This window comes from Rhinichthys klamathensis, unplaced genomic scaffold (genome assembly GCF_029890125.1).
Source record: "Rhinichthys klamathensis goyatoka isolate OS25496 unplaced genomic scaffold, OSU_Roscu_1.1 h1tg000411l_1, whole genome shotgun sequence".
NCBI classification, from domain to species: domain Eukaryota; kingdom Metazoa; phylum Chordata; class Actinopteri; order Cypriniformes; family Leuciscidae; genus Rhinichthys; species Rhinichthys klamathensis.
The window spans coordinates 333,224-357,120 of NW_026606911.1; the positions used below are offsets into that span (position 1 = coordinate 333,224).

Sequence of the window (23,897 nt, forward strand, 5' to 3'; positions counted from 1 at the left end):
TTCTTCTATAACGGCACATACGCTGGTGTCTAAACAGAGACCGAGCTCGTTTCATGTTGCATTGGTGTTTTTGTGCTGTATGTACAATTTAGAAACAGCAGAGTTTATGAATTTAAATGCTAATTATGTCAAATATTTAAAACCATCTGAACAAATGAACCTCAAATTCCTTAAATGTAAAGCTTATGAAAAACGTCTCGGTTACGGATGTAACCCTCGTTCCCTGAGTAGGGAACGGAGACGTTACGTCGGATGACGGAGAATGGGGGTTTCGCTAGAAAGCCAGTCCTCTTCGAGTATTAAAAAACGAGCCAATGGCAAAAAAATGCCATGGGTCTGCGGAATTTGCATAATGTATCTCCGCCCCACCGCGTGGGTATTTAAGGAGAGACACCTGCAACAGCAGATCATGTCTTCGCTGAGGAGCCGAGACTGAACTCAGGCGTCTACCCAGCGGTACAGCGGAAGTGGCAGGGAGACGTAACGTCTCCGTTCCCTACTCAGGGAACGAGGGTTACATCCGTAACCGAGACGTTCCCTTTCGTAGTCACTCCGAGTTACGTCGGATGACGGAGAATGGGGGTCCCCGTGTAATCACGCCACCTTCACAGCTGTCTTCCAGTGCCCTGCGAAGTCTGACCTCCCTGTCGTGATATAGGCACGGACGAAGGAGTCCAACTTAACAGAGAAATACCAAGGTACACTGGGAAGCATATCTCAGGGGAGACATGGCGCAGCATGCCTACCCGTAGGGAGGACTTAGAATACACATATGGCCCGAGGGGGCTACATATGGAGGAACACTGGAGTAACCAGCCCGTGGGGTGGCAACTTTCAACTCCAGGAGTGGCAAGGTGGTTTGCCGAGGGAAAGACACATGCTCAAAGAGGCTTACAGTGGAAATACACATGTGGGGGTTACTCAGAGGAGGAACCATGCACACGGAGGCACCTAGCCGACGCACAGGCAATAGACACTGGCGCCAGCGTCAACAGTGCTGGAGGAACTCAGGGCTTCAGAGAGGAAGGCTCACCTGAGGAAATATCGCACGTATCCAGTCCGTGGAGTGGAGTGGCGAGCAAGCGAAGACACCTAACGGTTCCCGTGTTAGCTTGAAAAAGACAGTACACGGGAGGAGACTGGCTCCACTCGGAGATTGTAAAATCTGGCGAATGTGTTAGGTGTCGCCCAGCCTGCAGCTCTGCAGTTGTCTGTTAGCGAGGCGCCACGCGCTAAAGCCCAAGAGGACGCCACACTCCGGGTGGAGTGGGCGGTCACACCAAGGGGGCATGGTCGACCTTGCTGCTGGTATGCCAAAGCAATGGCGTCCACTATCCAGTGAGACAACCTTTGTTTGGAGAGAGCCTTTCCCTTCAGCTTCCCACCATAACAGACAAAGAGCTGGTCTGAGGTCCTGAAACACTGCGTCCTGTCTACGTAAGCACGGAGTGCGCGTACTGGATAGAGCAGTGCCAAGGCTGGGTCTGCCTCCTCCCGGGGCAGCGCTTGCAGGTTCACCACCTGGTCCCGGAAGGGAGTGGTGGGAACCTTGGGCACATATCCAGGCCGGGGTCTCAGGATCACGTGAGAGTGACCGGGCCCGAACTCCAGGCACGCTTCGTCAACGGAGAATGCGTGCAGGTCCCCTACCCTCTTGATGGAGGCCAACGCAACCAGGAGCGCTGTCTTCATTGACAGGATCTTAAGCTCAGCTGATTGCAGAGGCTCAAAGGGAGCCCTCTGCAGGGCATTTAACACCACCGAGAGGTCCCAAGAGGGAACGAGAGGAGGGTGAGGAGGATTCAGTCTCCTCGCTCCTCTCAGGAACCTGATGATCAGGTCGTGCTTTCCAAGAGACTTACCTTCAACTGCTTTGTGATAAGCGGCGATAGCGGCCACATACACCTTCAGGGTGGAGGGAGACAGCCTACGCTCCAACCCATCTTGCAGGAAGGAAAGCACGACACTGATCGAGCATCTCCTGGGGTCTTCTCGGTGAGAAGAGCACCAGTTGACGAAGATGTTCCACTTCAACGCATAGACGTGTCTCGTGGACAATGCTCTAGCGGAAGTGATGGTAGCCGCCACCGCTGGTGGTAGGGTACTCAAACCTGCCTCGTCCCGTCCAGGAGCCACACGTGGAGGTTCCAAAGATCGGGACGAGGGTGCCATAGGATGCCCCGTCTCTGAGAAAGGAGGTCCTTCCTCAGAGGAATTGGCCAAGGAGGTGCTGTTGCGAGGAGTATCAGTTCGGAGAACCAGGTCCGGGTGGGCCAGTACGGCGCCACCAGAATGAACTGCTCCTCGTCCTCCTTGATCTTGCACAGGGTCCGTGCGAGAAGGCTCACTGGGGGAAACGCATATAAGCGGAGGCCCCGCGGCCAGCTGTGCGCCAGTGCATCCGTGCCGAGTCTGCCCTCGGTCAGGGAGTAATACAGGGCGCAGTGGGATGAGTCGTGGTAGGCAAACAGGTCTACCTGTGCGTCCCCGAACTGGTCCCAAATCAGCTGGACCGTCTGGGGATGGAGTCGCCATTCGCCGGAGATGGGCCGAAACCGTGACAGCTCGTCGGCTGCAAAGTTCCGATCTCCCAGAATGTAAATAGCACGAAGGGACCTCAGGTGCTTCTGACTCCATAAGAGGAGGTGGCGTGCGAGTTGCGACATACGGCGGGAGCGTAGACCACCTTGACGGTTGATTACGCTACTGTCGCGGTATTGTCTGAACGGACTAGTACGTGTTGACCCCTGAGCAACGTTCGAAAACGGTGCAGGGCAAGGCATACTGCCAGCAACTCGAGGCAATTGACATGCAGAAGGCGCTGGGGTCCTGTCCAGGAGCCCGCGGCAGCATGTCCGTTGCACATGGCGCCCCAGCCCGTGGACGAGGCATCTGTGGAGACAACAACATGCCTGGAAACTCGTTCTAGGGGAACTCCGGCCCGTAGAAAACTGAGGTTCCTCCACGGGGTGAAGGTCTGACGGCAGGTCGGAGTCACTGGGACTCGGAGCGTGCCATGATGCCATGCCCACCTCGGGACTCGATCGCGAAGCCACAGCTGAAGCGGTCTCATATGAAGCAATCCGAGTGGCGTTGCCGCGGCTGCAGATGCCATATGCCCCAGGAGCCTCTGAAACAATTTCAGTGGGATCGCACTCGCCATCGAACTGTCGAAGACAAGTCAGCAGTGAGTGTGCGCACTCGCTCGTAAGCTGCGTGGACATGGCGACCGAGTCGATCTCCATACCGAGAAAAGAGATCCTCTGCACGGGGCAGAGTTTGCTCTTCTCCCAGTTGACCCGAAGGCCCAGACGGGCTAGGTGCCGGAGCACAAGGTCTCTGTGTTCGCAAACCTGATCTCGAGAGTGAGCTAATATTAGCCAGTCGTCGAGATAATTCAGGATGCGAACCCCGTGTTCGCTTAGGGGAACAAGGGCTGCCTCGACGACCTTCGTAAAGACGCGAGGAGACAGGGCCAGCCCGAATGGGAGAACCGCGTACTGGTATGCCTGCCCCTCGAAAGCAAACCGAAGAAACGGTCTGTGTCGAGGTAAAATGGAGACATGAAAGTAGGCGTCCTTCAGGTCTATCGCTGCAAACCAATCCTGTGGCCGCACGCATTCGAAAATGCGTTTGGCCGTGAGCATCTTGAACGGCAGCCTGTGAAGGGAGCGGTTCAAGATGCGCAGATCCAGGATTGGCCGTAACCCACCGGTCTTCTTGGGGACAATGAAGTGCGGGCTGTAAAACCCTGACCTCATTTCGGCTGGAGGGACAGTCTCGATTGCACCCTTCGCCAGCAGGGTGGCAACCTCAGCTCTCATGATCGGGGCATTGCCACCGACCATAGTAAAGCGGACTCCCCTGAAGCGGGGAGGAGACCGTGCGAATTGGATCGCATAGCCGAGCCTGATAGTTCGGGCAACCCAGCGGGACAGGTTGGGAAGCTCTAACCAAGCTCCCAAGAACTGAACCAGCGGAATCATCCGAACCACAGACGTCCCCCCGGAGGGGCAGCGAAGCGGAGTGACCGGCCCAGGCGTGGGTGGCATAGCGGCCCGGTGCGGGGGCGCGGTCATGCTCCGCGTCCTGACAGAGGAGACCAGGAAAGGACCAGCGTTCCACGGGGGTCTGCTCTGCCAGGGGTCTGGCGACAGAGGGGGACGAGAGTGGTGTGGTCCGGAGACGGCACACACTGTCATCCGCGCCCTCAGAGACAGAGGGGGACGAGAGCGGCGAGGCCCGGGGGCGTCGCGCACTTTCATCCGGCTCTGTGTGCTCAGTGATGGACATTTCGGTTCTTTCTTTAACCACATTAGGGTGCTGCCCACCCGTGGGTGAGCAGCGGGGAGTGGAGAACAAAAGATTCTCCCCCGGCCCTCCACCGGGGGAAGGAGGGGGCCTGCAACCGCCTCCTGGGAAAAAGACGATTCCATCACTGAGCAGCCCGTCTCAGGAGCGCCGCTTAGCCTGACGTTTTGCGGGGCGCGGGGCTGGAGAGGGCTGTGGCGCCTTCCTCCACGACGCGGCCCGGGTGAAGGCTGCTGCTGGGGCCGTGCGGGAGGGGCGGGAGCCACAGGAGGGCGCCCTCGGCGGCGAGCAGGCTGAGGCGTCTGTACCGACGGCTAGGTGGAGGCAGCAGCGGGCCGTCGGGGCAGAATGTGTTTTATCGCCTCAGACTGCTTCTGTGCGGTTGAGAACTGCTGGGCGAAGTCCTCAACCGCTCCGCCGAAGAGGCCGGCCTGGGATATGGGGGCGTCGAGCAGACGAGTCCGCTCAACGTCCCGCATATTGGCCAGGTTCAGCCACAGATGACGCTCCTGGACCACAGAGGTGGCCATCACCTGACCCAAGGAACGTGAGGCCACTTTCGTCGCTCGGAGAGCGAGGTCAGTGGCGGCACGCAGCTCATTGAAGAGCTCGGGGTCAGTCCCGCCCTCGTGCATATCTCTGAGCAGCCTGGCCTGGTAGACCTGCAGGGTGCTCATCGCATGCAGGGCGGCGGCCGCCTGTCCTGCAGCTCTGTGAGATCTCGCCACCAGGGTAGACGAGAATCTACAGGCCTTGGACGGGTGCTTAGGAGTACCACGAGAAGAAGCACTCTGAGGACACAGTTGCATCGCAACAGAGCGTTCAACCGGGGGAATCCCAGTGTACCCATGGGCGACCGCGCCATCGAGGGGAGGAAAGGCGGAGAAAGCTGTCGAACGCTCACGGGAGGTCAAAGGAACCTTCCATGACTTCGACAGCTCCTCATGCACTTCCGGGAAGAATGGAATTGGGGTTGGCTGTGGCCGTGAAGCGGCAGCCGCACCCAAAAACCAATCATCCAACCGCGAGCGCTCGGGGCAGGGCGGAGGATTCCACTCTAGCCCGATGCTCGCGGCGGCCCGGGAAAGCATGGCCGTCATCTCGGGATCTGACACGGGCAACGCTGGCACTCCTGAGGGAGGCAACGCAGCCGCATCATCACTTCCCGATGACTCATGCCCGCCTTGTGATGCCGCGATCGACATTGAATCCTCCTCTGGAGCGCCGAATGAAACACGCAGGGCATCCGTAGACGGACCCGCCTGAATCACTGCAGCACTCGCGGGTTGCAACACTGTAGAGGGGGGCGTGGTCCGAGGACGCATCGTCGGATTGTTCCACACCGTCACCCTCAAGTCACCCTGTCCACCAGCCGAAGTACCACCTCTCGTGGAGGGGGTAGATCGGGGTGTGGATGAGGGGACTCTCTCTCGAACGAGATCATTGAGTCTCGACCTCAGTGTTGCGATGGTCATGTTCCCACAGAAGGAACATGAGTCATCCACAAGCGCTGCTTTAGCGTGCTCTAAGCCCAGACACGCAAAGCAGCGATTGTGCCCATCAAAGGAAGACAAATATCGACCGCACCCAGAAGAACAAGGGGCGAGACATCTTTAAAAAGACGTGCCACGTGCAGCTCTTTTAGAGAGGAAAAACTCTGCGATGCTGAGGCGACCAGGGAGAACACACAGACCGGCAGACCACTGCTCAGATCGCAGGCAATGTGAAGCTCGCTGGATGCCGCCGTCACACCAACACCGGAGAGTTCGCTCGTCTCGAAGAGATGAAGTCACTGATACACAGGATTTGGCTTGTGGAGTGAAGAGATGCTCTTGGCTCCGAAGCGAAAACATGATCTGCTTTTGCCGGTGTCTCTCCTTAAATACCCACGCGGTGGGGCGGAGATACGCTATGCAAATTCCGCAGACCCATGGCATTTCATTGCCATAGGCTCGTTTTTTAATACTCGAAGATGATAGGCTTTCTGGCGAAACCCCCATTCTCCGTCATCCGACGGAACTCGGAGTGACTACGAAAGGGAACCATAGTTAATTTGTGGTTAATTTTCATAAGGGAATTAGCAATTAAAATACTTATTTATTAAAGACCCTACAAGGTAGCCATTAATTTAAATTGTGTTATTTACAAAACAACATTTTTCAACCGAGTGAACCCCAGTGAAAAAAAAAAAGAGCTAAGTATACTTGCAGCCAGACTAATTATCAGTATACTTCAAGTGAGTTAAATGATTAGTTAACTTTTGGAACAACTCCTTTTGTACTAAGTATATTTTAGTTTTAATTTAATTGTAGTAAAGCATAATTTTAAGTGTATTTTGTGTATTTTGTGCTTAATTGGAACAACTTCAAATATACTTAGTATACTCTAAGTGCATGTCTGTTTAGGGACTAATTACATGCTTGATTAAAAAAGGGGAAATAGAGCCTTTGCAGTGGCTGGCCCCACTCTGTGGAATAATCTCCCGATCCAAATTAAAATAGCTTCCACTTTATCTGAGTTTAAAGCTGCTCTTAAAACTGATCTGTTTGCCTCGGCTTTTAACATGTAATGTATCCTGTTTTTAATGGTTATGAGTGATTATTGATTGTCCTGTATTATGTATCTATTTATTTTACAGCACTTTGGTTGGCTGGCAGCCGGTAGTAAATGTGGTTTAGAAATAAATGGAACTTGAACTTGAATACTTTTTTCACTAGGGCAGAGGTTTAGATGTTGACTTTTGAGGAACCGATGTTCTTTTCTTAATCTTTCTTAAGAAATGAGTCATTCACCACATCATGACGTGATGTCTGATTTGAGTCATAAATACAGCTACTCTCTGTAAGTGTGAGACAGCTGAAGTCTTTCAGGAGAGAATACATATACTGTAAGTGTATTATAACTTCTATTCACAATTTACTTTAAATATACTTTGTAGTGGCTCTCCAAAGTAGGCTACACCAGCTAGCATTATGAAAATTAACCATGGTTTTATTATAGTTAAAATGTAGTAACCATGTTGTTGTTGCGGATTGATTACCATTTGTATAATCACAGTTTTACTACACATACCATGATTACCCTTAACAAAAATAAGTTTATTCAAGTGCGCTATTTATTGTGGTCCTCAAATACAAAGTTGCACTTTTCTAAAGTGCTTTTGCATTTTTTGATTCCTCTTAGGGAAAATATAAATGGAGTGGTTTTGAATGCATTTTCCACTTGACCTCTGTTTCATGCCGTGTCATGCTAATGTGAATTAATTCATTAATTTCCTGAGACGTAATTGTGTTTTTGAGTTCTTAATTGATTAAAACAAATTTCACTGTGGTTGCAGGTTGTGCATAACTTGTTGGGCTCTGGTTTCCCCCACAGTCCAAATACATGCAAGTTAGGTGTGAATGTGAGTGTGTCCCAGAATTTGTCCCAAATCAAATGTGTGTGTAAAGCAGACCCTGCAAATGAGCGGGAATGAACATTGGCAATGTGTCAGTGGAAGATCATTATCTTAAATGCTGCTGAACGCTTGTGGTGTGTACTGGACTTCAAAGAACTCATGTGTTGTGACCTTTTTACAGTCTATGGCTGTGACCACTAATCTATATACATTTATTCATTTATATAGATCAGTGGGCGTGACCCATACAACAGTCTTATCATGTGATCTGTCCATCTTCTACTGTCTGATGCCATAAGCATCTTCTCTTGATGATTAGCTTTCACTCTTTGTATTTCTTTTGTGCCTCTAGAGACTTTACTTCTGGAGGCTTCACCAGATACACTCTGTCAAAAAATGGCTGATAGCAAAGGTAAGATTTTCTATTTCAAACTGAAATTTTGCTTAAAATAATCATTTTTAGGGACTGTTCGTTATTTATTTAAGGGGCCACCGGAGGAGTTTTGAGATCTGTAGTCAAAAAAGACTTGACCCTCCCTTCGCCAGTAATACATTTTTCTATGACCCTCCAAAATGATTGTGAAAAAAGGCATGACCCTCCCCTGGAAAAAGGCATGACATCTTTGCGCTTGGCAAAGATGTTCAAGATGTTCATTGTTTTTTTTACAACCATGACAAACAACTAAACTCCTGCTTTCTCATCTTACTAAGGCTGTAACGATAGACCAAACCTACAATTCGGTTCGTATCATAATTTTTTATTTTAGATTTAGATTTTAGATTTTTAGATTTTCGGTGCTGATGCAGTGGTGACGCGTTCATGTAACAAGGGTGGCGCTCCCAAAAAAGTATCTTAAAGGTGCCACAAAGAACCGGCAAAAGTAATGATTATGAATATGTCAAATATAGCAAGGAGAGATTTTAATTGTTTATTAATGAACAAGTTTTTTCTGTGTCAGTGTGTCGGCTTCAAGATGAAGTTGAGATGCTGACTCGCGATCTTCACAGTAACGCGCCAGAGAGAAATGCAGATTTCATACGGATTACATAAGCAGAGAGCAGTCTGTTTTTAGTTTTTAAATGTTCTGTTTAAAAGTAGACATCAAGCTTTCTATATATTTCTCAAGTCTGTGAGGCAAGTACATTATACGCTGAGTTTCGGTTCATTTATGAGACGAGAGTCCAGTTCACACGCCGGCGCCTCCGTGTCATGATGATCTGTTTTCTACTATATTTACTTCTTATTTATTAAATCCAGGCAATTGGTTGATGAAACATTAATTAAAATTAAAATACAATTAATAAAAAACGAAATTTACTTTAAAGAAAGGCTTTTTGTGCTTTCTGAAGTCGCTTTCAGAGCAGTCATGTCCGTAACGGAGAACTGTCACGCCCGTAACATTGTTTTTTTCCTCATAAATGCGAACACGAAAAATAAAATAAAAAATAATATTTTATGTTCTGTGGAGGCCGACCCTTCTTCATCCGGTTATTAGCCTACTTTTGTTTTGCGCAGTGTAGCCTAATTCGTAGAATTATTAAAAAATATTTTGCCACCTAAAAGTTAAAGATTTGTTGTGTCACGTCACGTGTATTTCGCTCATATTAAATATAAAACGCATGTGTAGACTGATATTTTTCTAATGTCTTGACTCCTTCATTAAGGGATATGGATATATAAACAGATTCAGTATTAAATGCATTTTCTGATCATTTATATTTCAAGTTTTGACTGCAAATGTCACGTCCATAACGCTGGAATTGCCCAATTTTAAAGAATTTATCCTCAACAATTTTTTTTGGTGTAGGTCTGCGTATTTTATTATGTTAACTTAAAATAATTCTAATAGTAATTTAAAAATGTGGTAGCTCTACGTCTAACACATCACACTCCACTGTTATGGTGGCAATTTCAGTAGATTTACTCACTAACATTGTTGTGGAAACACAATAAGAATGGAAACTAAAATATGGTAGTATCGCACATTCTATCAGCTGCAGTTCTGGCGCCTCAGTCCCAATACACTCAACGTACATTCACATCACATGTTAATGCCGCGGTACAGTTACACTCACAGGACACTGCACTTATTCGCAATCACAAAAGTTCATTATTTGCTCGTGCTTTAAAGCTATGCCGGGTAAACATTTCATTGGCGTTCTGTACATGATACACTTTTTCTGAGCGCGTACTGAAGTGCGCGCGCACTGTCAGACAGCGCCAAACTGGATTTTTGTTGGGTCAGACCCATCTGATAGGGGGACCGAGACCGAGAGAGCTACATAGAAAAAATATGCACCAAACAAGCCACTTTGAAATTTTGCTGTTTTCATGAATACAAAAGTAGGTTGGTCCTCCCCCTAGACTAAAAAAAGTTGAATGACCCTCCCCTCAACAAAGAATAAAAAGACATGACCCTCCCCTATTTTCCTCCGGTGGACCTTTCCATAAATACCGAACGGTCCCTTAGTGGATATTTTCATTGCAAGTGCCGAGCATGACGGAGTAAAAATTACACTGTTAATCATTTTTGTAATTTTCTAAATGTTTAGCTGCTGTTTTCTCGCACCCTTTGACTCTTAAAGTCAGCAAGGAATTACATTTTTATCCTATTTATTTTCTAAACGCATGTTATAGATTCTAATGTGAGCCTATTCCTCCATGCACCCCCCATTTTTTTATTTTTTTTATGTTGACATTCATAAAGTTTAATCAAAACATCACTGGATTTCCCGGTGAAGCATCAGACTTCTCTCTGGTGGTGCAGGACTTCATCCAATCATTTATTCTTCTTAAACTCCGCCCCTACAAGCTCAGCTCATCTGCATACACTAGAGTGCCACACCCACATCTCAACATCCAATCAATAACCGATGCATAGAACCAAGTCAGGATTATTGCATGTAATCCATTTCATCTGTGATAATGTAAACAACTTGTAAGTGTCACTATAGTGCCTACTAATATTTGTACAGGCTTCTACATCACTGTCATCACAAATAATACCATATTACAGTACAATACGTGCATCATCAGCCACAGGAAGTACATTTACATATAATTTTGGTTTATTTCATGGCACTTATATTGATGTAATATATTTTTAAATGACAACATTTCTGAAGATATACATTACTGTGAATGTACAATATCAAATATGCATCATTAATTGCATGCATTTCCAACGTAATTGTACAACTCAAAGCATAATTGTAACAGTATTCTTCCTGAAGTAAATACTAAAAACCAACTTTAACTTGTTTAGTGTTGCTAACCTAAAAAATAACCAAATGACTCACTATGTTTGGATGTGTCTCAGAACTTGTTTCCAGTGACTCCACAAGCAGTCCAGAGTTCATCCAGGAGCTTCTCCCGTCGGCACAACGAACGGCTCTCCTCTATCATCTGTCTTATCTGTGTCTGGGTAAATTCCCAAAGCTGGAGCGCCTGCTCAGAGAACGAGCTCTCGAAACACAACTGCTGTTCGGATCCTCTGAGGCTGTTCTGCTGAAGGTATTCCAGTGTTCAATTTCCAACAGCTTTATCAAATCCAGACTTTGGTTCATGATACGAACACTGAAATGTCCCATCTTTACAGTGTGTAGGAACCAGCGAAAACCTTGTCAAATCGCTGCTGCCCAGTCTGAAGGTGGCTGCAGAGAAAAACAAACCAAAATTAGCACTGAAATTCCTAGAAAAAGCCAAAGAGTGGATCAGTGACATCATAATGGATGTTAAAGAAATTGTGAAGAGGTAAGAAAATGAAATCGGAAAACAATACCAAATAAAATACTTAAAAGCTGATGATTAAAATTAAATATTTTGAAATATCTGATACCTGATGCACATCCAGGTATGATGAACATAACAGAGATGTAGCCTCATCAACCAGTGACATCATCACTGAAAAGAAAGAGACCGAGGAGAAGCAGCAGCAACAAACCAGTGAGATGGAGGCACTTCAGAAGATTATTGATGGTCTGGAAGCAAACCTTCTTAACATCAGTAAAGAGATAGAAGACTATGAGAAAAAGATTGAGGAGAAAAATGAAGAGATACACAAATTTATCAGCAGCATCACCGGCACCAAGGAAGAAAAGGCGATACAGATGCCTGGTGTGACGCCCATGATGGGATCAGGTGTTGCTATATTTTCAATGATCGTGCCATTTGTGGAAAATGTTATAAGTTACATTTGCAAAATGGTGACAGCCACTTCACAGGAATCTATGATCAAAACTCTTTGTGCTGGTTTATCTGAGCTCACCGCTGCACAGCAACGTCTGAAAGAGAGAGAGTGGGAAATCCAGAACCAGCTGATGGACAATCAGCTGAAGATGGCCAAATTAAAAATTGAAAACGGTGAGACACTACCGTGTTTTCTTGTTAATATTTAAAAATCGTGTGTATTTTAGGTTTGCTCATCTGTTTACTTCTGTAACGGACATCACAGGTCAGTTGCCCAGCGTCACACACCTTGATGAAGTCCAGACGTGCCTGTCCCGAATCCAGCAAATTCTGGTTCAGCTTCAGAAGTTCTGGGAGAAAGTGTGTTCTTTGCTGGACATGCTGAAGGATAGGACCTTCGCTGGGGATGTTTGGATTGATGATCTTGAAGATCTGAAGGAACAGTTCCTGGAGTCCATCGATGCAGCTCAAGAGGTAAACCATGATGATAATGATGTTTCTAAAGTTCTGCTGTTGTTCAAACCTCTGATGCTACATTTCATTTGAACAGGGATGGACAAAGTTTGGCATCAGCTGCTCGAAAGCCGACAAAATCTTCAGCGTTCAGGCGATTGAAGCCTACAGGTTTCTGGAGATCAGTCCTTCATCTCTGTCTAAAGAAGAGTGGCAGAAAGAGTATGAGAGCGTGAAAGACAAACTACAGAAAATAAGACCAAATGCTGTCAATCCTCCAGCCATTATGCAGTGAGATCTACAAAGATGAATTACCAGGAAATATAAGTGAAATTTCTGCAGTAATGCTTCTGCTTTCTTTCATATCAACTCTGACCTGTCTTCCTTCACGTTTCACGCTGCTAATAATTTACTCAATTATTAAAATAAAAGTTTAATTAAGTGTGCACATGATGATGGACAGGAGTAGTCCCATATTCAATTAAGTCATTCAACTGTTATCTTTGAGTTAGTTATAGGCATATTTTTAAAGACCTGTAGACTTGAAAATGAACAAAGACATTTGCTTTTATTGTGTTACAATAAGGCCTAGGCAGAAATGTGTGTACATCGGGGGTCTATGAATTGTCACATTTTTAGTACAGTGGGGAAGTTGTAATTATCTGATTGGTCAGTTTGAATGTCTCACAGTCACATGGTCAAGGAAGGGATAAAATAATATTGCAACTGTTGCTCTGGCTCTTGTATTATCTGCTCTTCTTTTCCTCTGGGTCCCTTTCTTGTGTTACTCTTTCTTTGCCTCCTCTTTTCTTTGTTTCTCACTCTCTACATTCTCTCTCTTTCTATCCCTCAGGTAACATTTTACTGCTGGGTACGATTAATGGAATACGTTTTTTTATCATCTCATATATCTATTTTGTAACTAAGTGTAACCATAATCAGATATTGCCATTAAACCCTTTCAATTACAAATGATGTGCTAACTAGTTTTTGTTTGGCATTAAGATTAATGTGCTACCTATTGCAATACAATATCATCACACTATAGCAATGCTCTCCCACATATTTTGCTGTTTATTTTTGTCATTGGTGTAAGTAGCAGTGGGTGGTAATAGGCAAGGCATGTACAGTTTTCTATGATCTATGATTTCTTCTGATAACGTTTCTTTAGTCATCCGGCAGTCCTACAGAGTCTTTAAGTAATCTCCCACCACACAAGTGTAATCCAGTTTTGAGAGTTGGGTAACTCTCCCACTCTTTACTGTAGATACAACTTACTGTATATTTTTGCCACTTTGGCGTAGCAATCACTTGAACATAAAGCTACAAGTTATCGCACTAAAAAACCGTCACACATGAATGATCACGTCTGCCTGCTGATCGCTGATTGGCTAAAAGTGTGCCAGCCGACTCTGCGTGAGTGGCAAGTTAAACCCTACATTATGGGGACAAAATGATGGCAATATCCAAGATTTGTCACACACTTTTTTGGTGTTTAGAGTGCGATAAGAGCGTTTATCACTGGCTTAGAAACGAGTTGTTTCTCATTATGTCGGGAATGCTAACCCCATGCAGCGAATATATTTCAGAACATGAACAGTGGCATATATAGGTCGCCCCCCCCCCCCCCCCCCCCCCCCCCTCACTTAAAATTTGTAAGGAGTTGTCTCCGTCACTATATGTTTACTTTCCTCTTTTTGCCTGATTTTTGTTTAAACATTGTACACTGCAGCATCGCGATTCAAAGATGCTGCGTCTCGTCGGCGAATCCACTCTCCCTCACAGCCAATTAGTGTTTTGCAATGCTACTAGACAACCAATCAATTAATGCAAAATAGGTGCACGAAATAGCGCAGACGTAGTGCATGGGCACAATTGTAAAATAATAATAATAATTTCAGGATCTTCGAGGGCCCCTCGTACTTCAGGTCCCTATGAACTCTTGTCACCCTTTCCCTCCACTTATGGCTCCCTCTACAAGTGTTCAATGATTTATTGATGACAGTGGATTCTGGTGATTCAGCAGTGTTAGTTTTGTTAGATTTAACCGCGGCCTTTGATACAATTGATCACACGGTGCTGCCATCGCGGCTATAGGAATATGTAGGGATTCAGGGGAAGGCCCTAAATTGGTCATACCTGACTGCTAGAAGCATGGCAGTGAGATTCGGCCAGTATACATCAAGATCTACATCACTTATATGTGGTGTGCCACAAGGCTCTATCCTGGCCCCAACACTTTTTTCGCTTTATATGCTCCCGTTGGGAGATATTTTTAGGAGGTACGACATTGCATTTCATTGCTATGCAGATGACTTGCAAATATATTTACCATTAATAAACGGAAGTAACCTGGAGCCTCTAATGTCCTGCCTGTCTGATCTTAAATCACGGCTGGCTTCTAATTTTTTATATCTTAATGAAAGTAAGACTGAGGTTGTAGTGTTCGGCCCCAGAGGAACCAGCGGCGCAGCAGAGTTAAATTTCGGCCCACTTTCAATATATGTTAAAGACCGGGTTAAAAACTTGGGTGTTTATATTGATAGCTCCCTGAAGCTGAATGCACAGATAAATCATGTGGTAAAGACAAGTTTCTTTCATTTGAGAAACTTGGCTAAGATGAAATCATGTCTGACGTATAAGAGCCTTGAAATTGCAATTCATGTTTTTATATCATCAAGACTTGATTATTGTAACTCTCTATATAAGGGTATTAGTCAAGCATCCATTCTACGTCTGCAAAAGGTTCAAAACGCGGCAGCGAGATTATTATTGAATATTAAAAAACGTGAACACATCACTCCATCTTTGATCTCTCTACATTGGCTTCCTGTACAATATAGGATTGATTTTAAACTTCTTTTATTGGTGTATAAATCACTCCATGACCTTACACCGACTTATTTATCAGCTCTGTTAATGGAGTATCAGTCAGGAAGAACTTTGAGATCATCAACTCAAAAGTTGATGAAAAAACCAAGGACCAAGTTAAGCCAGAAAGGGGATTGTGCTTTTTTCAGTAGTAGCGCCAAGACTTTGGAATAGCTTTGGAATGCTGACTCTGTACATGTTGTTAAAGTACAACTTAAGACATATTTGTTTGCCATGGCCTAATCGTCCTTTTGATGGAATTTTTTTTTAATGATTTAATTTTGTTTTATTCTATTACTATTTTTTTTTTTATTTTTTTTTAAACATTGAGAACAATACAATAGCCAGATTTACATTACCTCATGGTTACAGTTCCAGTCTGTGATCTAGACCAAAGTTCTCCATTCCCAACATTCCCAGTTTTGTAAATATAATAAGAACACATTAGAACACAAAACAAGGGGTGCATTACTATAAGACATATCTCGAATACATATAGAAACAAAAGACCACAATATAATTATTTTGTTAATAAAACAACATTTTTCATGGCTCACATTATGATATTATGACACATTATTTATTTATTTCCAGTTAAGAACGAGACTCTCATAACCAGTTTAGCTCAATTTAATCTCTAGCTGAAAGATAGACTATATGACATGCTTAATGTTTGGTGAGTTGACAAAAAAATAAAAATTGTAGGTGACAGATGAAAATAAAGAGAAATCTGAAACAGTACTTTCAACATAGTTGCATCAGAGGAGCCGAACAGAAGCTGTGTTTCCACCGCCCGACTCCTGATGATTCTCTCCAGGTTGGTGAACTTGCCCAGGCACAGGTAAGAGAGATGGTAGAGAAGCGCTGTCTTTTGGGCAGCCGGGAGAAGCTCTTGTGTAAACTCCGGGCTCCACAGGCACACAGCCACTGGTGGAAAAACATTGTATATTTTCAAACACTGAAAATATCACACCGATGGCTGGTATTGTTTTCAAATCTGTTTGATGAAATAAGATAATACTTGCTTTTGCTATCAGCCATTCTTAGTAGGTTTACACAAATTTGTGCGACGAGTTTCTCCTGAAGCAGAACAGTTTTGTTTGGTAAAACTGGCTTACCTTTGCTTTAGCAAGTGATATGGAGAACAAGATATCTGGTGCTTTTATACTAAAGCTTTGACGACCCTGCCTCCACCCTCAGGGAGAATAACTCCCTAAGAAACTGAATTTGAACTTCCGCTTTTGGGGCCGCTTGAGTCATTTATGTGGTTCATATGTTCAATAAGTGGTTTTGTTAACGGTAAGCACGATTGCATACAATCTACTGGCAATCTAATAACCATATCAATCTTGACCACAGTTTGAATTAACTCACTAGTACACAGCTTAAATATGCGACCCTGGATCACAAAACCAGTCACGAGTCGCACGTGTATATTTGTGGCAATAGCCAACATTGTATGGATCAAAATTTCAAAAAATATTTTATGCCAAAAATCATTAGGATATTTGGTAAAGATAATGTTCCTTGAAGATATTTGGAAATTTCCTACCATAAATTAAAAAAACAAACATTTTTTTTTGTGTGTGTGAGTGAATGAATGCAGCAAAATCATGAACATAAATGCACAACTCTAAAGGTGATTTTCTCAATGTTTAGATTTTTTGCATCCTCAGATTCCAGAGTTTCAAATAGTTGTATATCAGCCAAATATTGTCCTATTATAATAAACCATACATCAATGGAAAGCTTATTTGTTCAGCTTCCATACGATGTATAAATCTCAATTAAAGAAAATTACCCATGTGACTGGTTTAACTGGTTTCAGTCTCACAAAACACTATTATGGTAATGTACAAGTAAGATGAGAAACACTCCTGAAACTTTAACTAATAAAGGTCCTTTCAAATGATTCCAAAGTGGCCCTAATATATAATATCCAAACCATGTGTCCCACTCAGAGGAGAAAAGACCCGGATCCTCATTAAGTTTAGCTGACCGTTCGTTCAGAACTTTAGCTGAATTGTACACTGCTCTTCCAGTGTTGTCTGGGATATGTGACCCTGGACCACAAAACCAGTCACGTGTAAATTTTTTCGGAAATTGAGCTGAATATATCAATGAAAAGCCTATTTGTTCAGCTTTCAGTTGATGTATGGTTTGTTAAGATATGACAATATTTGGCCGGGATACAACTATGAAAATCTGGAATCTGAGGGTGCAAAAAAAAAAAAAAAAATCGAAACATTGAGAAAATCTCCTTTAAAGTTGTGAATTTATGTTCACGATTGTGCTGCATTCACTCACAAAAATAAATGTTTTATATATAGTTATGGTAGAAAATGTACAAAATATCTTCATGGAACATGATCTTTACTTAATATCCTAATGATTTTTGGCATAAAAGAAAAATCGATAATTTTGACCCATACAATGTATTGTCGGCTATTGCCACAGATTCACCCGTGCGACTCGAGAAGTGATTCAGGGTCACATATGAACAACACTCAGTTGCAATCACTTTCCACGTTCCTCCTGAGGCTAACAGTTGATCAAGAGTCATTCGATTTTGTAAAACAACTTTCCTCATTTCATGCACTTCCTCTGAAAAGAAACTTCTTTAGAAGTAAGTGTAGTTTTAGCTGTGGCCTCAAACGCCTCATGTAGTGCCGGTTCTTCATTCTGTAAATCGCTTACTCCTAAAAATTGTAAAAATCGTCCCAACCATTTTTCAGTTTCAGAGATTGAACGCTTTGTATGTGTCTTGATTAAATTGTTTCACATAATCCTCTGATATACTATAACTATACTATACAATAAATAATCATCCAGAATTATAGCCACGTTAATAACGTTTGTAAGAAACCAAACCGTTTGTAAATCCGTCAAGATTTCAATGAGATAAGAGTATTTGTGTTTGTGCTGATCACTCATCTTACATCAGGCACCACAGAGCCCGCCAGAAAGCTTGCCTGTGACAAGATGGCCGCCGGTGATGACGATAGAGACTCCGCCTTTATTATGGATATTGGTTGTTACCATAAACAAGATGTGTGCCATTAGGAGCAATGAGTGTTTCGTTTGTCATTGTTAGAATAGTTTTGTCACATTTGGAAAATTTGAAATGCTTTTCATGCAATTTCTTTCAATACATCAGGAAGAATTCCCTTCAGATTTAACATTAAGAGCAAACTGAGAGTTAGAATCACTGTTGAATGCTGGTAAATGCCATGAAGTATAATGTGGATGAGAACCATTTCTGTCGTGGCATACACTGCTTGTAAACAGCAGAAATCAACTACCTTAAACACACATCTGTAAGGATTTGATGTCACCAACGTTTTAAAAATTTATTTTTGGCACCAGCGTGACCCTGTGATCCGGTATTAATCAGTGCGGAAACCAACCAGGTAAGAAAAGCCTCATGTTAATTTGGTACATATATCCTTCAGTGTGATAGTTGAGAATTGTCCACAGGCCTTGCTTTAATTTAGATACAGGCTAAAATCCTGTATGACATAAATGAATAATAAAATGATAAATGATTATAAAACTGTACATATGATTGATCACAGGTTGCTATTATACCCACAAGAGCGGCATTTCGGTCCAGATGAAAAACACCCTGATGTACATTCAAAAATGTTGTCAAAACGAATGAAACTAACCGTACATGAATACAAAAGATGATGACTTTTACTGCTGGAGATAACTATGATTTTTAAGAATCTTCTGAAATTTGGGTACGATTGTAACTGTCATGGGTAGTTTTGTTTTTTGTATTCATGTTCCTGGTTGTCTTGTTCTGATTGGTTAGTTGTCTTGTTTTTGCACAGGTGTCCCTTGTCTAGTGATTAGTCCTTGTGTGTATTTAAGCCCTCATGTTTGCCATGTTCCCTTGTCTAGTATTGTCCCTGTACCACTGTTGGTGAGGTTATGTCCTGTGTTTTTACGCTACGCTAAGCAATGTCAAGCCAAGTCTTTGTTTTTGTGTTTAGTCCATGCTTATGTTAATAAACTGCACTTGGGTTCTTCTGCAAACTTGCCTCCAGTGGATTATTACAGCTGAAAGTATATTTTAAAAATACATTATTTAAAATCTTTAAGTTGTAGTATATTTAAGGGGATATTTGAGTATATATTATAAGCTTACTTACTCATGCTACTTCATTACTTTGACATTTCTTTCAGAAAGTGTTAAAATGTATAATGTGTTAAGCCAATTTTGAACATTTTTAAATGTATGCAGTGTACAATTGGCTATTGTGATTCAAGTCTAAATAATGTTTAATAAGTTTATACGTGCAGAGAAGAATCATGTAACATAATAGATTTCTAAACCGTACCGTACGGTTTTTCAATCCGTAGCCACATATTTCATAATCCGTGCACACTTTTACAATCTGTTGTTTTGTAATATTCAGTTCCTGTGAAAATTTGTGAAAAACTGTTCCAGTAGGTGAAATTTTCACAAGACCTGATTACACAACAATAGTGCTATTAGATTATGAATGTGTGGTTACGCATTAATATTTGGATGTAATATTCAGTTCCTGTGAAAAACTGTTCCAGGTAATGGAGTATAATCAGGTGATGCCTAATAATCAGTGCCAGTGAACTCGACCCACTGGAACAGTTTCTACAGGAACTGAATATTACACAACATGTTCAGTTTTCCAAACTGTACTTTAGGAAACTGTAACTGTTCATTTTAGAAATCTAGTCAAGAACAAGAACAAGATCCCAGTTCTGTTAACAAATCTTTCTGTGTATTGTTTTATTTGTGTATTGTTAAGATGAATACAGCTGTCTCTACTGAATTTTGGGGTGAAAGACAATGATTTATTAAGAGTTGTGTGCATCATAATATTGTCCATGTATTTATCTGTGATATTCTAACCGCTCTCACTTTTCATAGACAGGGGTTGGTGTGGGCTACTGTAAATACAAAATACATTTTGCCAGCACTTTTACAAGCCAAACGCACTTTTACTTTTACATATGCCTCAGAATCAATCGTCGACCGGCAAAACTCTGTTATTTTAGATTTTTTTTTTGTTGAAAACCTAGTTTTGAGAACTAGTTCATAGTTTTTGTCCAGATTGGAACCAAACCAGTGCAGCAAGATTCCCTGGCGTCTGATTGTCAATTAACAAATGTGTTTTTTTCTAAGGGCCACCAATAATGTTCAAAGTGGGAGGAGCTACTTTTACTAAAATGGATATAACTTGTGAACGGAATGAGATATTTTCCCCAAACTTGGCACACATAAGCAAGAGCTCATTCTGTGGTCGTGTGAAAAAGCACGCGGTGACTGGCCACTTGGTGGCGCTATTACATGGAAAAAAGAAATGGCTATACAGTAGCTACACAATTCTAAGTCTTATTGACTTGAAAATTGGTAAGCAGTGTCTTCGTCAAAGGTGCCAAGACTGCCTTTGAGGACATTCGCGTATCTTGAAAAACACGCCAATGAAGTTTTAGCAGCTCTCAGACACGGTTAACAGAGGCCGATCGGAATGAACTCGCTGGGCCTGTGAGAAATACATGCGTAAAGGATTGTATACCACGCAGTATTTGGCACACACCTACAACGTACTGCATGGTAGAACTCCTCACTCTGAGCAACTTTGCCTAATCGTTCATTAAATATTGGAGATTATTATTATTTCAAATAACTTTTTTGGCTCAAAAGTCCTATTTTGGCTCAACCTCTATATAAAACCACTGCGGCACAATTCTAAGGACTCTTTATGTCAATTACCCCCCGCCCCCCCCAATTTTTTTTTACTTTGGCCTTTGGATAGCTATAGCTGGGTCATATAGAAAATACTTTGCATCATTAGGGGAGCAAATGCATCACATGATTCTAAAGGAGCAAGGAAACTTTCATGGACATCGGGTGGTCATCGATTGTTTTTTTATTTCTTATGCATATCAGTCTCTGATGCAGAAAAGTTAGTTCATGCATTCATGACCTCGAGACTAGATTACTGTAATGCTTTATTAGCTGGTTGTCCTGCATCTTCAATAAACAAGCTACAGTTAGTCCAAAATGCAGCCGCTAGAGTTCTTACTAGATCAAGAAAATATGATCATATAACACCGATTCTATCATCACTTCAGTGGTTACCTATAAAGTTCCGTATTAATTACAAGGTCTTGCTTTTGACTTATAAAGCTCTGAATGGTTTAGCTCCAGTCTATTTAACGGATCTTCTATCGCCCTATAATCCATCGCGCTCTTTAAGATCACTAAATCCGAGGCTTCTGGTCATTCCTAGGATATCCAGATCCACCAAAGGAGCATTTTCACATTTAGCTCCGAAGCTCTGGAATAGCCTTCCTGATATTGTTCGTTGCTCAGACCCGTTCGTTTAAAACCAGACTAAAGACGCTATTTTATTATCTATTTTATTCATATAAAAATTTTAATCTTACAGTTACTGTAAATTCGGCCTCTACTTCATAAACGCCAGCAGCCCAGTCTCACACCCAAGGCGTCATCTAACTGACGCTTTTGACCATGTTTGGCCATGCGTCAATATGCCGACGCACAGGGTACCCCTTGAGCGTCAATATGAGACGCGCCTCCTAGTGGTCTAACCCTAACCCTACCCCAGACCTAAACCTACCCATAACGGAAGCGTCATCTAACTGACGCTAAAGGGTGCGCGGCATTTGATGACGCCCGAGGATGAGCGTCTCATGTTGACGTTTGGGGGGTGTTGTGTGCGTCGGCATGTTGACGCATGGTCAGAAGCGTCAGTTAGATGACGCCTTGGGATGAGACTGTGTTGCAGCCAGAGGAGAACTGGCCCCGACTGAGCCTGGGTTCTCCCAAGGTTTTTTTTTCTCCATTGGGTCATCTGATGGAGTTTTAGGACACCATCGGGTCACTTGATGGAGTTTTAGGACACCATCGGGTCACTTGATGGAGTTTTAGGACACCATCGGGTCACTTGATGGAGTTTTAGGACACCATCGGGTCACTTGATGGAGTTTTAGGACACCATCGGGTCACTTGATGGAGTTTTTCGGTTCCTTGCCACTGTTGCCTTTGGCTTGCTCAGTTGAGGATATTCAAATTAAATGACCCATCATACCACTGATCAGCTCTACCAAACTTGGATGTCTTTTCCAGTAATAAACAAACACTGTTAATTTGTTTTGATTGATACTGTGAAGCAGCTTTGATACAATCTGTATTGTGAAAAGCGCTATATTTGACTTGACTTGACTTGACCTGTTGGGATCATTTTAATTTCCTTTTGTTTGTAAATCAATTTGAATCATCATAGTGTATGAAATGTGCTATATAAATAAACTTGCCTACTGTCACGGGTCTGGTTGCAGCAGAGATGAAACAGGATCTATGTGTAGAAATCTTTATTTCAAACAAAATCAAACTAACAGAAATATTAAGGATTCTTCAGAAATTCAAAGATACAAACAAAACAACCAAGCATATAGCGCTGTCGACAGACAACTACAGGACTGAACTTTTTACCAGGGTAGGCTAAATATTTTTTGGCTGTTTGAATTGCTTTTCAGATTTTATATTTTCCTTTAAATAAGAATTTACTATCAGAAAGAAAAACTGATAATCAAAACAATCATGACAACACCTTTTTTTGTTACTTTGCAGCATTTTCGTTTTCTGCTCTTTTTTTTTAAATGTGGCTCTTCACGCGTTTAGATATGGTGTCACGCGTGAAGGTGGCCGTGGTCAGTCGTACAGGGACACAGGCATGTATAGGTGAAGGGGAAAATAAAAACAACATGTTCTGTTGGTAACCTCAATCTGCGTTGTGTCAGTTATTGAGACAAATCTACATAGGCTATCCGATCAGTAAACATGCATGATTGGCAGGTGTAAACAGGACCATTGGAAATCTGTTCTTCAAAATCGGATTTAAACCTGAAAACAAACAAATTAAATAATTTTAACAAATGTAAAACTAATCAATTTTGTAAAACGTCCTGCTCAATTTTGTTCATTTAATGGTAATAAGTTAGATCAAAAGGTAAAAAAAAAAAAAAAAAAAAAAAATTCAAGTATATCCAAACTTTTACCAATGCCAGAGAAAAATGTTTGTGAAAGAATAGTTTTAACACTAAAATGTGTTTTGTGAAACGCTGCAGCAGCTGCTCCTGAAGTTTGGGTCCACTGGACTTCTCAGACCACTGCATGTGCTGGGACACATAACACATTTACATCATGTGATGTCATCATAAACAATATGTTGTCTTTCTTTAGTGCTTCTAGAGACTCTAGCAGGCTTCATCAGTGGACACTCTGTAAAACCGCGACTGATGGCAAATGTGAGAGAGTTTAAATTTAAACCCCTTATAAAATGTATTAATTCCAGCTTTTGCTTGAAATAACAATTCTTATATGAGTTTTAATTGCAAGTGCTGAACACAACAAACACTGTAAAAAAATTGCTGTAATTATGCAGCTGTTTGCCAGTAACTTACTGTAGATTTAAATTGATGTATATTTACTGGCAACAGTTTGTTCAAAGTTAAATGAACATTAAACATTAACAAGTCTTTGTCTTTACAGAATAAAATTATAAAATAACAATCTAATGCAAAGCATTCTGGGAACCAGAAATCTTCATCAACCTTTTTCTGTTTTTTTCCTTCAGATTTTGGTTCCCATAATGCTTT

The 23,897-nt window shown here is 42.7% G+C and overlaps 1 protein-coding gene across 1 annotated transcript in view; it reads right to left on the minus strand.

The window, feature by feature from the left end:
• The window catches only part of LOC130070550 (uncharacterized), a gene marked incomplete at its 5' end in the record, with an annotated part of 153,486 nt that extends 137,307 nt beyond the window's left edge, over positions 1-16,179 (minus strand). Inside the window, one exon of the mRNA XM_056234972.1 lies at positions 15,964-16,179. Coding sequence (XP_056090947.1) covers positions 15,964-16,179 — 216 coding nt within the window. The remainder of the gene's footprint in view (positions 1-15,963) is intronic.
• Between the last annotated feature and the right edge of the window lie 7,718 nt (positions 16,180-23,897).